The following is a 14,923-nucleotide window of genomic DNA, read 5'->3' on the forward strand; positions in this document are numbered from 1 at the left end:
TTTGTAGTACATAAGCAGGTCCATGAACAAATTTTGACTGGCCATCAAAAGGGTATTGAGTCAGGAGAAAAGACATGAAGAAAAAACAATAAATGCTGGAAAAATATAACAGGTGTCTCATGTTAAATACATGATACATAGCATTAAAACTATCAGAAGGCATGCACATACTATATATGCTTACTAAGCACTGCTATTCTGTAACATGACAATGCCTTTAGTTTGTATGCAAATATTTACATTAATTTCTCAGATTCAGAGGATCAATCCCTGTGCAGGTGCGGGTTGGGAGGGTTGTTCCTTTGTAGCAGCAGCTTTTGGAGAGTTAGACTCGTGGGTCTGAGAAGAGCCTTCCACAATTTTCCCCTGATCTTCCCCAGCTAAAACCGTTTCCTTTGCCTTCTGCCCCACTTCCCCAGCTGCCTTGGCAACCTTACTGAATGCGCCAGTAACCCACGAAGCCCCGGTTAGAACGTAACGATTCTTCATGATGGCAGATCCTGCACTACTCACCGTCTGCTCGGCAGCTGAAAATGCAGTCTTGGTCTTCTCCGAAACTTGGAACTTCTCATCCATTTCCTTCACTTTGTCAGTCACTAAGATCGTGCCAGCACTAACTTTCTCACTGATACCAATCTTTTGGTCCAAAGAAGCAACTTTGGCGGTGGCGGTTGAAGTGAACTGGTGCTTCTCATCAAAGGCCTTTGCTTTGTTTAATGCATCTTTGCCCAAATTGAAGCCCTTGGCCAGCATGCTGCTGACAACGTCCTCTGCCTTCTGAATTGCAGATTCAGAACCACCACTTTTGTCGTCTGTTTCCTGATGAGATTGAAACAAATAAACAATACATAATATCAGGGAAGATTATTGTCAATGATATTAAAGATGGGCATTGAAGACAACATTACAATTGGCAGTGCAGATGCAGCAGCGGCTGGTAGCTCATATTCTGGAGCCAGAGCAATGGTGACAGACTGATCAACTATTGTTGCCCCCTGAAAAAAAAAACCCCACATATATTCATTATATGAAAAGAAGATAGAAATATAAAATATTTATTTACGCTTATGAACAACTGAGAGTAAAATGGCAAGAAGATTTACTCTTCAACCGCCCAAAGACGTAAAATAAAATTATATATAATGAAGAAACTCTTGATACTTGAGGATCCCAGAACCAAGAAACTATGATGGTGCCACCAAGAGATCTAGATTTCTTTAATAAAAATTTATAAAAAAAAAAATAGATGAGCGGGGCCATAAAGAGGTCAAAAAAACATGCTTGATAACGTCCTTCGCAATCCCTGGAGAGATGGTTCACTAATAGACCGAGGGATAAGTAATTCGACCCATTCACATCTAGAATACAAGTCACATCAATCAATAGGGCAGTGCAGTGCCCATGTGAGATTAACCACAATAACAATTGGCTCAGGGTTAACAATAATCGCTGTGAGAATAGAGAAGTGATGCTTTTTGCACGGGAAAGAAATCAATATTTTTTTTTTTATTAGGGAGGAAAGAAATCAATATTACTTGTACTACACTCGAGAACCCAATTATCTTTCCCTACATGTACACTAGGCATGCCTACTGTAAAGTCAGCCAGGAAGATTAGCAGGGAAAAACTTGTGTCATATAGAAATGGATATTACCGTTGAATAATCCAAATAAGAGAATCAGCAAACATTCAAGAATAACAAGAAGAAGAACTCAAAAGACACTTCACGTGATAGTACCGAAAGAAGTACAGCAGTCTCCGCCTCTTGGGTTTCCTTGAAGGTGACATACGCCACTTGAGACCTCTCATCCTCGCTGAGAAAAAAAAGGACAAAAAAATTAAGCTTTATCAGAGCATCAGCCTCTGTGATCATAGTTGCTCTGTTAGGTCAAGAGGAAGGAGAGCTAAAAATAAATAAGGCCTAGTTTGGTTATGCAAACCAAATCATCTCATCTCATCATTACAACTTTTCCAAACTCTCACACAAAATATAATAAACAATTCAATTTTTTTAAATTCCAAAACAAAAATAATATTAAAAAATTATATTCTAACAATATTTTATTGAACTTTCAACTTTTATTTCATCCCATCTCATCTCATCTGTGTAACCAAACAAGGCCTAAAGTTCTATGGTCATGCAACTTCTTGCAATCTTGGCAGTTCATTTCGTTCTCCATCATTTTGGTAGACATGCATAGGAGAAATGCAGATATATCTAAGTTGATTATGAAGACCAACCTTCGCAGTTCAACATATTCAATTTTTCCAGAAAATGAGAAGAACTCCTTTATATCTTGCTCAGATGCACCTAAGGAGATATTGTTGACTTTCACTGTTGTTATCTGAAATGACAAGAAACCAAAAAAGCACATAATAGAACCACCAGTTAGATAATTGTAGAAAAAATTTTCCCAAAATTAGAGAACACAACAACAATTTAAGGGCTAGAAAATAATGTCGCAAGAAGAATATAATCATGCTCCTAAGAGGACAAAAGATTAAGGGCTACCATATAAGTCCACAAACAAACAATTACTCTCATCCTTCCCTCTTTATATATATTAACTTTTGTTCAGATAACAAAATCTATGGTATTCATAAGAAATTATCAGGTTCATAAAAAATTAGATGGCTCAAAATCAGAACCACAAAATATGCACTAGGACGAGTAAGAAATACATTAGCAGGAATCAAACATTCCTAAAGTGGGTCAAGAGCTAGACTTCAATTTCATCTCTCTGCTATATTATACAATATAAAAGTTAATCCGTCTCCTACCTTGGATATGCCGGGTTGGTCATCTTTGAACTTTGAGCACGTTATCAGGTTTACTTAACTGACCCCATCATGCAAAGGCTGTAGTACTACCATGTGCAATTAGGGATACGTAATTCTCTCCCCCAATAAGCATGAGACTAACTAAACATCTTTACCACAACAATTTCAAATGATGATTTTACACAAGCAAATGATGGTGCATATTTAGAAGTGGAATAAGGGAGAAAGAAAGCTGTTAATAATATCCTGTAGCATGCAAAAGTTGTGGTCACGAATGCAGTCTCTAAATATAATCCATAGTAAGAGAAAAGTATCTGCTGTCATATATCTATTTTTTCATTAAGGTTCTCCACAGGACCTCAAGATGAGCATAGAGTGGACCATGCAAACATAATATAACAAAGTCAATTCAAATGTCCAGAGCTTGAAGATTCTACAGGCTACAAAGTGGACAGCCTGACAGCAAATGAAGTTGAATCATCCAAGAGATATTCCAACACAGATATTGAACTTAAAAATGAACTAACCCTCTATGGCTAGCCGGGCCTAAACCATATAAAGAATGTAGCATCCTTAATCTCTTCCGAGTTCAACTCAGGCTTGTAATGGAGAAATTAATGGAGAAATTACAAGCCTGAGTTCAATTGGCACTAACATGGGGTGGCATTCAAGTACAGCTATGTTTCAATCCCAACAATGAGCACCACTATGCACAGTGGTGAAACTATGTGGAGACCAGAGGGGGCCATGTCCTCCCTGGCCTCCCAAAAAAATAATTATACTTAAATCTTAATTACAAATTAGGGAAAATAATTTTTTATCCTCAAAAACTTTAAAAACCTTAAGATTATTAAAAAATATGAAAAGAGTTTTCTAATTTCATTAGAGCTTGTTTGGAAAAAGTTTTCATCCTAAAATTTCCATCTCATCTCATATCATCTCATCTCCTTCCCAAACATCACTCAAACACAAAGACTTTCAAACTAATCATTACAACTTTCCCTAACTTTCAAACAAAAAATAAAAAAACAATTCAACTTTTTCAAATCCCCAAACAAAAATAATATTAAAAAACTATACTCTAACAATATTTTAACTTTAAAATATTTTTTATTCAACTTTTTCTGTCTTTCCCAAAACTCCATAAAACATTAACTCAAACTAAATCAAAATATTTTTCCCCCTAAATATAAAACAGAACATATACACTTAAAAAATATAAAAAACCATACCCATAAAATTTTTAAAAAAAAAATGAAGATATGAGTTTAAAAAAGAACCCAAAAGTTTGGTCTCTAAAATGTAAATAATTGTGTGCGTCTATAGATTTTTATCCTTTTGTCAAGTTTGATAAAAATTGTGTGTCATACATTGAATGAATATGGAATGAAATTACACTTATAGTATATATTTTTTACACATAATAACAAAATGCATACACATAACATATATCCAAACATGCACACATATAATCATCATACAAATTCAGCCCCCCCCCCCAAAGCCAGAATTCTGGTTCCGTGCCACTGACTATGCAAATTATCATAGAGACCCACAAGAAGGATGGAGAACGAGAGGAGAAAATAAAGAGAGTTGTAACTTGATACTGAAATTTTCATCTAAACTTGACCCAAAAAGAATACACTATGACATTCAAGGGCAAAGGCAGTCTTAAAAATTAAATTGTATCTCCGAGCGTGTATATAAATGAAGTATACAATAACATTAAACAAGTCCCAATTGGCTAGATCTTTCGATGAATATATGCTACTGATTAGTATTGCTTCACTTAATGTAACCCCAATTCACACAAAAATGAAGTAATCCTGCAAGGCAGAACTTGTAAGTTGGAGATACATATCTTTCTCCAAAGCCTTAGGCAAATACGATGTTGTAAAGACCAATGGTGGAGCTTTGCAATAAGCATTACAAGGCAAGGCAATAATGCATTAATAAAGAATGTGCAACGTGCAAGCAACAAATCATCCAAACTACAATAATCTATAACCAAAAGATCACAGATTTAAATATATATATATGTATATATAAATCACAAATTAAAATAAAATATTATAGGTTTTGGCCTTTGAGAAAACAGGAGCAAATAGTTTTTTAAGCTAAACCAAAAGAGGATCCTCTTTGATGGGATCTTAGAATATAAATTCATAAAATTCCCTCTCTGCTGCTACCACACGTTTTCTCTGCAACCAAGCATGTTGAGGAAACGAAAAGATGCAGATGTACAGAATAATTTCTCGAGCATTTTTCATCCACAGGAGAATTTATCCCAAGGGGTAAAAACAAGAGGAGAAAAAAAGTTGTACACAACAGAACAAATTCTCAACTATAATATTCCTAAAAAACAGTTATGTTAATCTTTAATTTCGATCTATTTCCTACATTTTCACAGCAACCATGCAGATCCTGGAGAAAAAATTGAACAAAAATAACATAGAGAGGGGGAGAGAGAGAGATCGAAGTAAAAAACAAAAAAAATCGAAACTTACCGGCATGACGTATCGCTTATGGTTAGGACAGGGCTCAAAATCTAGACAGGGAAACAAAAGCTTTCACAGAGAGCGACGAGAGTTTCAGGGAAAGAGAGAGCCTGCATTGTGCAAATTGACGGTTATATACGATTCGTGGCAAATTTTAAGGGCGGTTGATTGAAATCGATTCTCTGCGGACAGTTTTTTACTTTGATTTCTGGAAATCACTTTTTTGATTGGGCGTCACTGTTGTACTTTGATTTCCCAGTAATTAAGGGCATCTAGTGGCCCAATTGTACAATATGTAGAAGCGTGTTTAAAGAAGTTCAGCATAAAGTGGTTGTAGCTGATTGTATCTGTAATCTTAATTTCGTCAAAGTGCCACGCGGTTATCGTTCGCTTCCACCTAAAGGGTTGTGGTTAGGGACACGTGTAAGCTTGGCAGCATAGATGGTCTCCTTGTTTATTAATAATAAAATAAAATAGAATTTGTCATATCTTTGGGTCAAATGGGCCTCAAGGCTTTCGTTTCCTTATTAATGGGCTCGTTAAATCGTGGTAGGTAAGAGCCCATTTCTTCCCACAACGCCATTTTTAAAGAAATCTTGCTTGGTCTGTGGATGGGCTGAAGTTTTGGGCCAACCTTTTTAGCCCTAACCAATTGATTATGTACAAGTGACCAAGAGATTTCAGCCCATTTTGATAGGAGAAAACTACAAAAATGATATACAAATAATGAAAATTGGGATCTCTTCCCAAGTTTTACCTCTCATTAAAGTGAATAAAGGATCAGTTTCAACTGTTGTTTCTATTCTTTATACATAAGAATCCTTCGATCCAAACATATTTTAAAGTTTTAGAAAGTTTTTTTTTTTAAAAAAGACTTTATCTATAGTGCAATATTGTGTATATATAAGTAGTACTACGTGTACTTACACTTTTATTTATAAATTTACTTATAAGACTCATATTTTTAATTTTTTTTTAAAAAAATTATGATTTTTAATATATTAATTGACAATAACTGACATGTGAAGAAGTAAATTTTTTATAAGTTTTTCTTAAGTATATTTAGCATTTTTTGTATATGTATATGTTTATATTATACACTTTATTATTTATAATTATAAAAAATACACTATAGGTGCAATTTTATTTCATATTACTTCAATTTATAACAAACATTTTTTATCGAATTCGATAATTGATCATATTTAAAGTTTTTAATTCAAATAAAATAAGAAATCCCCACTGCATATTTTTGTTCATGTTTTTTTCAATTAAGTAAAGACTGATTCATTGAGTGAATAGTGAATATACTTAAAGAGTGAATATGCAAATGTTTAAAGGTTTAAAAAAAGAAGTCTGTTTTCTTAAAAAAGAAATGAATGACTTTTGAATTTTATGTGACGCTCTCAATCTCCGTTTGGGATGAAATAGAGATTTAGAGCGTCGAGACATGCAACACAAGATTATATATCCTCGTTCATGATAATTAATATGCAATACATCCTAAAATGTAAACTAGCAGTATGCAATAATTGCAACGGAATAATGGTGATTAAAAATAATTTATGTGAGAATGAACTAAAACATCTCAATAGATTAATATTCATCCTAGTTTAAAACGATACGATAGCATATCTTCAATATAGAATACTTCAAATAATAAGTTTTCATGATTAGATCAACTCCTTCATACACTCTAAGGTACAAAGGGTGTTAGCTAGGAACATCAAAACAATATCTAATCTTCAATCGAGGTCCGATTCTTCTTCAATTAGTCGGATCCACTAATTCATCATGTCTATTTTCGTTTGGTCTTGATACAACTCCTATCATCCCGAGTGGAATGATAGTGGGTCTACAAGATGTGAGATTTACTTAAAATCTCAGTAACTTAAACAACCAGCGTGCACAAAGATAAATTATACCTGATAAATGATAAATATAAAATGCATGCTATGCAAAAAATCAGTATTTATCTCTCATTTAGATTCCTCAATTTTTTTAGAAAAACTTTGATGAACATTTTCTTATAGAGAATATTTTTCAATTTAACTTTAAAAAATATAACATTTTATCATCGTTAAGCATCATTAACAATCATATTAACATTAACATTACATCATAAAAGTATGATATCATTACAGTTCCTCATATGCATTGTGAGTACCTACTAGTGACCGTAGTATAACTCATGTTCAAACTACGTTGTCTACAGACTCATTCTCAATGCATTGGTAACATAACATTATCATCATCATTCTCGATTCAGCAATATGTGAAATTTAATAAAGATTTAGAAAAGGATTTAGCTCATCTATTTGTTCATTTGATCCGTTAGATCTATTTTACAATAAAAGTAATTTTACAATTTGATAAATTATATGAAGTCGTCAATTTGTAGAATTATTTTTATATAGTTCAAATATTTCTTTTATATATATATCCCACAACCCTATGCGTACGTCTTTAAAGACGGGGAGGGGACTTTGGAATCTAATTTTGGGTTACATAAATTAGAAGACAACAAAGTAAGCCATTTGAAGGGTTGATTGTTGTATAGACTAATACGGTGTCCTATCTCTTGGATTTTATAATGTTTAAAGGAAAAAGATAAGAAAGAGTAGTGTGAGATGAAAATGCATGAGTTTAAACTTTAAATGGGCGAAGAAAAAAATTAGAGAGTTTGGGATAATAAACACATTATTTTAACTATTATTTCGTGAAAAACTCGATAATTATAAAGAGATTACACAAAAGTAAAGTTATAAACTGACGTAATTTCATGTAATCCATTATATCTAATCCGTTATATCTACTTTATAATAATATTATTTTTACAATATGACGTACTACATCAATCTACATTATATTATGGGCATACATTTTTATAATTCCTATATGACTAAATATTTCTCTAGCACTAGGGGCAATAAAATTAGACAAAATTGGTCTACCATATATTTGTTGTAAATAATCAGTTGGTGGGTAATAAGATTTTTATTGTTTTGGTCGAGATGTAACTTTCAAGTGATATTTGTTACCACAGTTTTCGTCTTCTATAAGTGAAGTATTTCTATATGTGTGTATATATATATATGATAGGCTTACAATCCAATCACAACTAATTTATAATTCTTAATAAAATAATATTTTTTAAATATTTAAAAATATCAAATTAGTCAAACTTAAATTTAAAAAATATATTATTTTAATTCATAGTTGTAAATAAATTGTTAACAAGTAGTAGGTCTATCATTTTTGTGTATATATATATATTTGATTGATCAAAGTTAGATAGGTTTGGACAAAAATAAACATTTTTTAATGGTATATTTTATAGAACTCAGTTGACCTGAAGCTTTTGTTCAAATGTTGAGATCTAGAGTAGAGGAACATAACCCATAGTCTTACAACATTTATTATTTCATGTATCATATAAAAATGACTTAATTAATATAACATATTTTAAGTGACTTTTTATTTCTGATTAACCTATAAAGCTATATGAAATAAGGTCCTACTTGTCGGCCACCTGGCTCTTACTGTTGAGCGTGACCGCTAGTTTATTTTTCTTCTTTTAAAAAAAAATAATTTTAAAAATAATTTACTAAAAATACACATAAATTCACTAGTAGTAACTTTTTTAAATATTAAAAAAATAAAATATATTAACAATAACTTTAAACGATATATTTGAGAGGGTACATCTTATGAAATATATGAATAAAGATGATTAAAGTAGCATTGTTTTTATAATTAATTAAGTCTTTTATGGTTTCATTGTATTGATCATTAAAAAACTTAGAACGTAATCTAATGTAATACAGCTCGATATACCTTCAAAAATAGATACTATTTCATCAAAAATAGATACCTTCGGAGAGGGGGAAAAAACATAGACGTAAAAAAAAAAAAAAATGGTCGCTATCAAATTTAAATTAAATTACCAAAAAACAAAACAATAAAAATTCAAGAAGAAGAATATACAAGCGTTATCGGGGCCCACGGGAGTTTCTTTCAAGGTGGGCATTGAAGGTACAAAAGAGCCTCACAACACCGACAACGCGTTACACCCCAACCTCTCTCAACCCAGCTCTCCAATTCCAACAAAACGCCTGTATTTTTTAACTTCGACTCCTGATTCTCTTATGTAAAACTAACTTCCCAATTCTGTTTTTCTCAAAATATGAGTTTCCGAGATATTGAGGTCGGCAGTGGCCGGCCACGACGACAACAACAGCAGCAGAAAGACCCTTCTCAGGCCGTGGCTTCTGGGATTTTCCTTGTCAACACTGCCGTGTCTTCCTTCTCTCGCCTCGTTAATTCCCTCGGAACTCCAAAGGACACCCTCGAACACCGTGACAAGCTGTGAGTGTTTTCCTTGTTTGTACATTGTGCTGGAAATCCCTGCACCTTATTGTTGCGTTCTTAGTTCTCTTGGGGACCTTCAAAATATGCCCTTTTACTGCATAACAAGCTACGAGTTTTTACTTTTTGACATATGCTTCTTGGTTTTCAGAAACCTTTCGTGTTCACGATGAATGGATATGAGTGTTTCTGTACATACCAAAAGAAGAAGAAAGGAAATTGATATGACTCATATCATGAGTGCTTATGCCCTCTTGATGTCTGATGATTTCCAATTTTTTTTTCCTTGTGTTTTTTTGTTTCATGTGTTATCAATCACTTTAGTAATATATCGCTGCGCAGAGCTGGAGTGGTTAAACAATACAAGTTATATTTTTGTTGAATCTATGTGGGGATAAGGTATAACAGCTTGATAGGTTCATCTCTGTTTTACTCAACCTTTTCAATGCATTGGTGGATTAGTTCTGATGGATTGCTTATCTAGTAAAGATGGTTAGTTTTGTTTTTCTATATCTCTAAGTTTTGCAATCTTTTGTGTTTTGGGTTTATATATGTGGCACATATGAAAGATCCCTCAAAGAATAGCATGTTCTGTCCTGGAATAAAAGAAAAAAGTACAATTAAGATTGCTGTGGACGTGGGTTGAGGCCTCCGTCCCCCAAATCCTTTTTCCCTTTTGAAACTCATAATAATATTTTACTAATTAAAGACATTCTTATTTTTGGGGGTTTGATCTTTTGATTAAAACTCCTATCATGGATTTGGGGATCCTCCTTGGCTACATTATTGTTACACTGCATTCCTACTTTGGCTACCTCAAGCTCTGCTCCTTTCCCATACGACTGATTGTAAGTGCGCCCTTCACTGAACTGTCTTCTTGCTCGTTTGGATACAGAGATGAGAAACAAAATTCTCAAAACTTCTTATAATTTCATTTCCAAACAGCACTCAAACACAAAATATTTTTTAATTTCAAATTTTTAACTTTTTCATCTAATCATTACCTAATCATTATCCAAACACAAAAATCAATACAACTTTTACAAATTTCAAGATAAAAATAACATTAAAAAACTATATTCAAACAATTTTTTCACTTGGTAATATTTTTATTCAATTTTTTTTCTCTTTTTTCCCAAAACCCAATAAAATATCTTAATTAAAACCATTTCACTACTATTCATAGAATTCTCAGATACTCCAAGTATCCAAACGAGCTTAATGTTCCAAAATTGGAGCTTGAGAAAAAGAAATATGTTGTTAAAGGTATGATTGCCATCAGTGCCTTACAATATTTGGAAAAATAAATCATGTTATTTGACATGTTACTTTGCGTTCTAGATTGTTATATTCTTGGAGTAGTAATAATAAAACCATAATATTTATGCCTAAAAGAGATTTTTCTCTTTCTCAGTGAAATGGCTTTAATTAAAGATAGGTTATGAGAATGGGAATGAATGAAACAAAAAAAAACCAGATATTGTACACTAAACGAATGGCTAAAACAGCTAAGTATTGTTATTATTATTATTACCATTATTATTTTTATTGTTATCTATGATTTCCTTAGGGATGGAAGATACGTTGCTAATTAAAGCAAATGAATTTGCCTTTTCAGTTGTTTCCCTTTGTGTGCTTTCTGGTTTTTTTGCAATTTATTGATAGATAATAAATCATTTGAAGACTTTTATAGATAACAACAACTTTAGTTTTTCACTGTTTAAAAATCTCAATTGATTTTTTATAAGGTAATTAATTTTAGGGAAGGATTGCTGCAGCATCAATCTTGTTCCTCTCTGGTATTTACATTGGATTAACTTAACTGGCAGGCACAAGATGAGGTTACACATTGGGCATTTGGTGACAGATACTTCAGCTAAACTTAAGCAGGCTAGCGAAACTGATCAGCATTTGGAAGTTAGTGTAAGTGCATATCTGATATTATTTCTGGACACTTGGTCAGTGGATAAGGCCCTCTCTCTCCCTCTCTCTGGTCTCTTGGTTCACCAACACATGCTCCTCCTCCTTCCTTCCTTCTCTAAGAAATGCTTACATTGTACCTTTCCTCCAACATGCATTTTTAAATATCCCTGAGGGAGTCTTTTAATATTTATCTGTTTTTCTTTTCTTGTGCTGGGCTTTATGTTCTTATTCCTTGACATTTACTCATTAAACTCCAGGTTTCCAAGAAGATTGCTGATGCTAAACTTGCAAAAGATTTCCAGTCGGTTCTTAGGGAATTTCAGAAGGCTCAAAAGCTTGCAGCTGAGAGGGAAACAACATATTCTCCTTTTGTCCCCAAAGAAGTTCTTCCATCAAGGTAATTTTCTTTAAACAACTTGATCAGCTCTGCATATTCATATCTGATTGCGCAAGCACACGTGTCCACACATGCACGCGCACACACACACACGGACTTGTACATACATATAACAGTCACTTCTGATTAAAAAAAATTATTTTGCATGCCTTAAATTTGATATATCCATACAGCTATGATGCCCATGAGCTGGATATAAGTTCATCTAGGTCTCCCGTACGACAACCTCTTCTTCTGAAATCTGAAAGGTCAGCATCGTTTCTCAAAGTATGTTGTTAATACTATTTAACCTTTAATTTGGTAAATTTTATTGTCTCAAGAGAATTATTTCATTTTATCACTGTGCCATGGGAGGGAACAAAAGCTCTAAATGTATTCTTCCCTATATTCTCTTCTCCTCCTGGTAGAGGGTAAGCCAGTGGTCTATTCTAAACTCAGAATCCTAGTTACGTAAAGAAACTGGGACATATAAAGGGGTTGCTTTGTGTTAAGAGCAGGTTAAAGGAAAATTGATTGATGGTTTGTAGCTTGTATTTTCTTGTAATGCTCCTAGACTAGTGGAGTATATATTAACTGCTAAGACTTAATTTTTTTTCCCCCTCAACTGTCAAACCACAACCTATGCCTGTCAGCTTTATATCTCTGGCTTTGAGTATCCCAGGCAATCCCAATCCCATGAAGCAGATAACTCTTCACAAATTATAGGGCATTCCTGGAATATAAGGGAAGATTTTGAGTTTGTAGAGTCTTCAATGCTGCCTCTATCAGTCTTCAATGTGGGTATCATTCTTGAGTTCCTGGACACATCATCATCCTGGGTAACAGAAGAAGTTCTCTTAAACACCGTTAAGATTACTCCATAGAATACATGACTTGGGATGGATATACAAACATGTCTGTGATTTCTTAATCAGTGGCCTAGGGTTAGGAAAGTTATTATTCAAGAATTTGAAAAGGTGCATGGAAAGATGAACTGAAATGAGTTCATTATCCACCAGTCTGCTGTTGATAGTTAACATCGTGCAATTAATAGCTGGGCTTATAATCATAACTGTGCACATCTTGCTCTGGGATTTACAAGTTACTGTTGGAGTTGAATCAATATCTTGTTGGAGTGTAAGTATTGGATATGCTTTTGTAAATAGAAAGGCCTTTGTTTGTGTGTATGTGTAATACTGCAACCTCAGTTTCTCTATTACATTATGTGCAGACAAGAAGTCATACTGGTGGATGAGATTTTACTCAATGAAGCAATTATTGAAGAAAGAGAACAGGGAATCCAGGAAATTCAGCAACAGATACTTGAGGTAAATGAGATTTTTAAGGATCTCGCTGTGCTGGTTCATGGCCAAGGTGCAATGATTGGTACGCCCTCTGTTCTTGATAATGATATTTATACTATATATATATATATATATATATATATATATTTTTATAAGCTTTCTCTTGGTTTCTTGAAATCTACGCATGCTCTATAATGACAATGCTGAAAGTGTGTTCCTTTCTCTCCTCTCAGATGACATCAGTTCTAACATTGAAAGCTCTCATTCTGCTACTACAATTGCTAATTCACAACTTCTGAAAGCATCCAAGACCCAAAAATCTAGTCAATCTATGGTAAACTTTGATCAATGCAATTCTCTTTTTATTTCATTTTTTCTATGCTTTTTAGTCTTTACGTAGAGAATTTATGTAGATGACTGGATCATATAGAGCTGTGTTTCTGCTTTGCTGGAACTGGGATGTTGGTCGTAATTGATAGTAACCATATTACTGCAAGTGAGCTTAAATTCAAGCGACAAAACACAATTCCTTGGCCTTTGTAAAAGTTAGTTGCCCCAAACATCTCATCTCATCTCATCATTATAACTTTTCTAAATTTCCACACAAAATATAATAAACAATTCAACTTTTTCAAATTCTAAAATAATAATAATATTAAAAAATAATATTCTAATAATATTTTTTTCAACTTTTATCTAAACCCATCTCATCTCATCTCTGGAAAGTGGGGGCATATCTTGCCTTCGTGTTGTGCTGCCTGCTTCAACTTGAAAGCAGTCATAGAAACCCTCATTAGTTTCTAAAGTTAGGTACTTTTGATCTCCCTTTTTTCCTCCTTTTGATATCTTTGGTCACTCTCTTACTAAAGCCCTTGTGTGTGTGTGTGTGTGTGTGTATACCTGTTTCCATTCTTGATGTCTTTGGCCAATATGGTGGCTTTGAGATCTGGCCTAGAATCGAACCCTTGATGTTGTGTTTATATCTAGTATCATTTTTGCGTTCAATTGTATTACTTGAACTTCAGGTAGAAGCAATCCATCTTATGTCCTGTATCGTCTAAAGCTTTTTCCCTCCTTTCTGATGTATAAGCTTTTTATGCAGACCTGTTTGCTCCTGTTGATCTTTGGAATCATTCTGCTCATTGTCATCATAGTCGTAGTATTCTGAACAGAGAATCAGTTGTGTTGACTTGAATGCAATCTTGAGGCAAGGCTCCTTGTGACTACTGTCTGTCCCCAGTGGTATTTGTTAGCAAGAGCTCCTACTCAACTTGTGCTGATCTTATCTTAATTACAAAGGTTTTTGGCATTCTCTCGGTAACACAAACAAGACAAACAATGTAAAATCCAACTATTTGGAGCTCATAGCCTCATACCCTCTTTTAAGAGGCTACTTTATAGAGAATCATGCAAAATTCATTTGTGAATGAGAAAATCTATCTGTAAGTCTTATTTTTTTCGCAACCAGCATATTGCTGATATAGAAGCTTTCCACATCAACCAGGCTAAAAAAATTGGTGTTTTTATTTTTTTTGAAAATTATAATAGATCTCACCAGAGTAATGATATCCACACAATACATTTTACAACATATTTTCACAACATATGTTGTAAAATAAGGGCATTTTTGTAAAATAATATTAGTTTTATAAGGTATTTTATAAAAATACCCA

At 33.4% G+C, this 14,923-nt stretch overlaps 2 protein-coding genes across 2 annotated transcripts; one reads left to right on the forward strand and one right to left on the reverse strand.

Moving 5' to 3' along the window:
- Positions 1-71: 71 nt before the first annotated feature.
- On the reverse strand, positions 72-5,447 carry LOC108997275 (binding partner of ACD11 1-like). Its single transcript, XM_018973470.2, has 5 exons — positions 5,289-5,447; positions 2,242-2,345; positions 1,739-1,814; positions 909-995; positions 72-819 (listed from the first exon to the last, which is right to left on the reverse strand). The coding sequence occupies exons 1-5, from the start codon at positions 5,292-5,294 to the stop codon at positions 256-258; spliced, it is 837 nt and encodes a 278-aa protein (XP_018829015.2). The 5' UTR covers positions 5,295-5,447; the 3' UTR covers positions 72-255.
- A 3,902-nt stretch (positions 5,448-9,349) lies between these two features.
- Positions 9,350-14,702, forward strand: LOC108997244 (syntaxin-22-like). The gene is made up of 7 exons (XM_018973430.2): positions 9,350-9,647; positions 11,477-11,570; positions 11,828-11,967; positions 12,141-12,215; positions 13,178-13,332; positions 13,484-13,584; positions 14,353-14,702. The coding sequence occupies exons 1-7, from the start codon at positions 9,466-9,468 to the stop codon at positions 14,416-14,418; spliced, it is 813 nt and encodes a 270-aa protein (XP_018828975.1). The 5' UTR covers positions 9,350-9,465; the 3' UTR covers positions 14,419-14,702.
- Positions 14,703-14,923: the final 221 nt, after the last annotated feature.

The sequence above is a fragment of the Juglans regia genome, chromosome 16 (genome assembly GCF_001411555.2).
Source record: "Juglans regia cultivar Chandler chromosome 16, Walnut 2.0, whole genome shotgun sequence".
NCBI classification, from domain to species: Eukaryota; Viridiplantae; Streptophyta; class Magnoliopsida; order Fagales; family Juglandaceae; genus Juglans; species Juglans regia.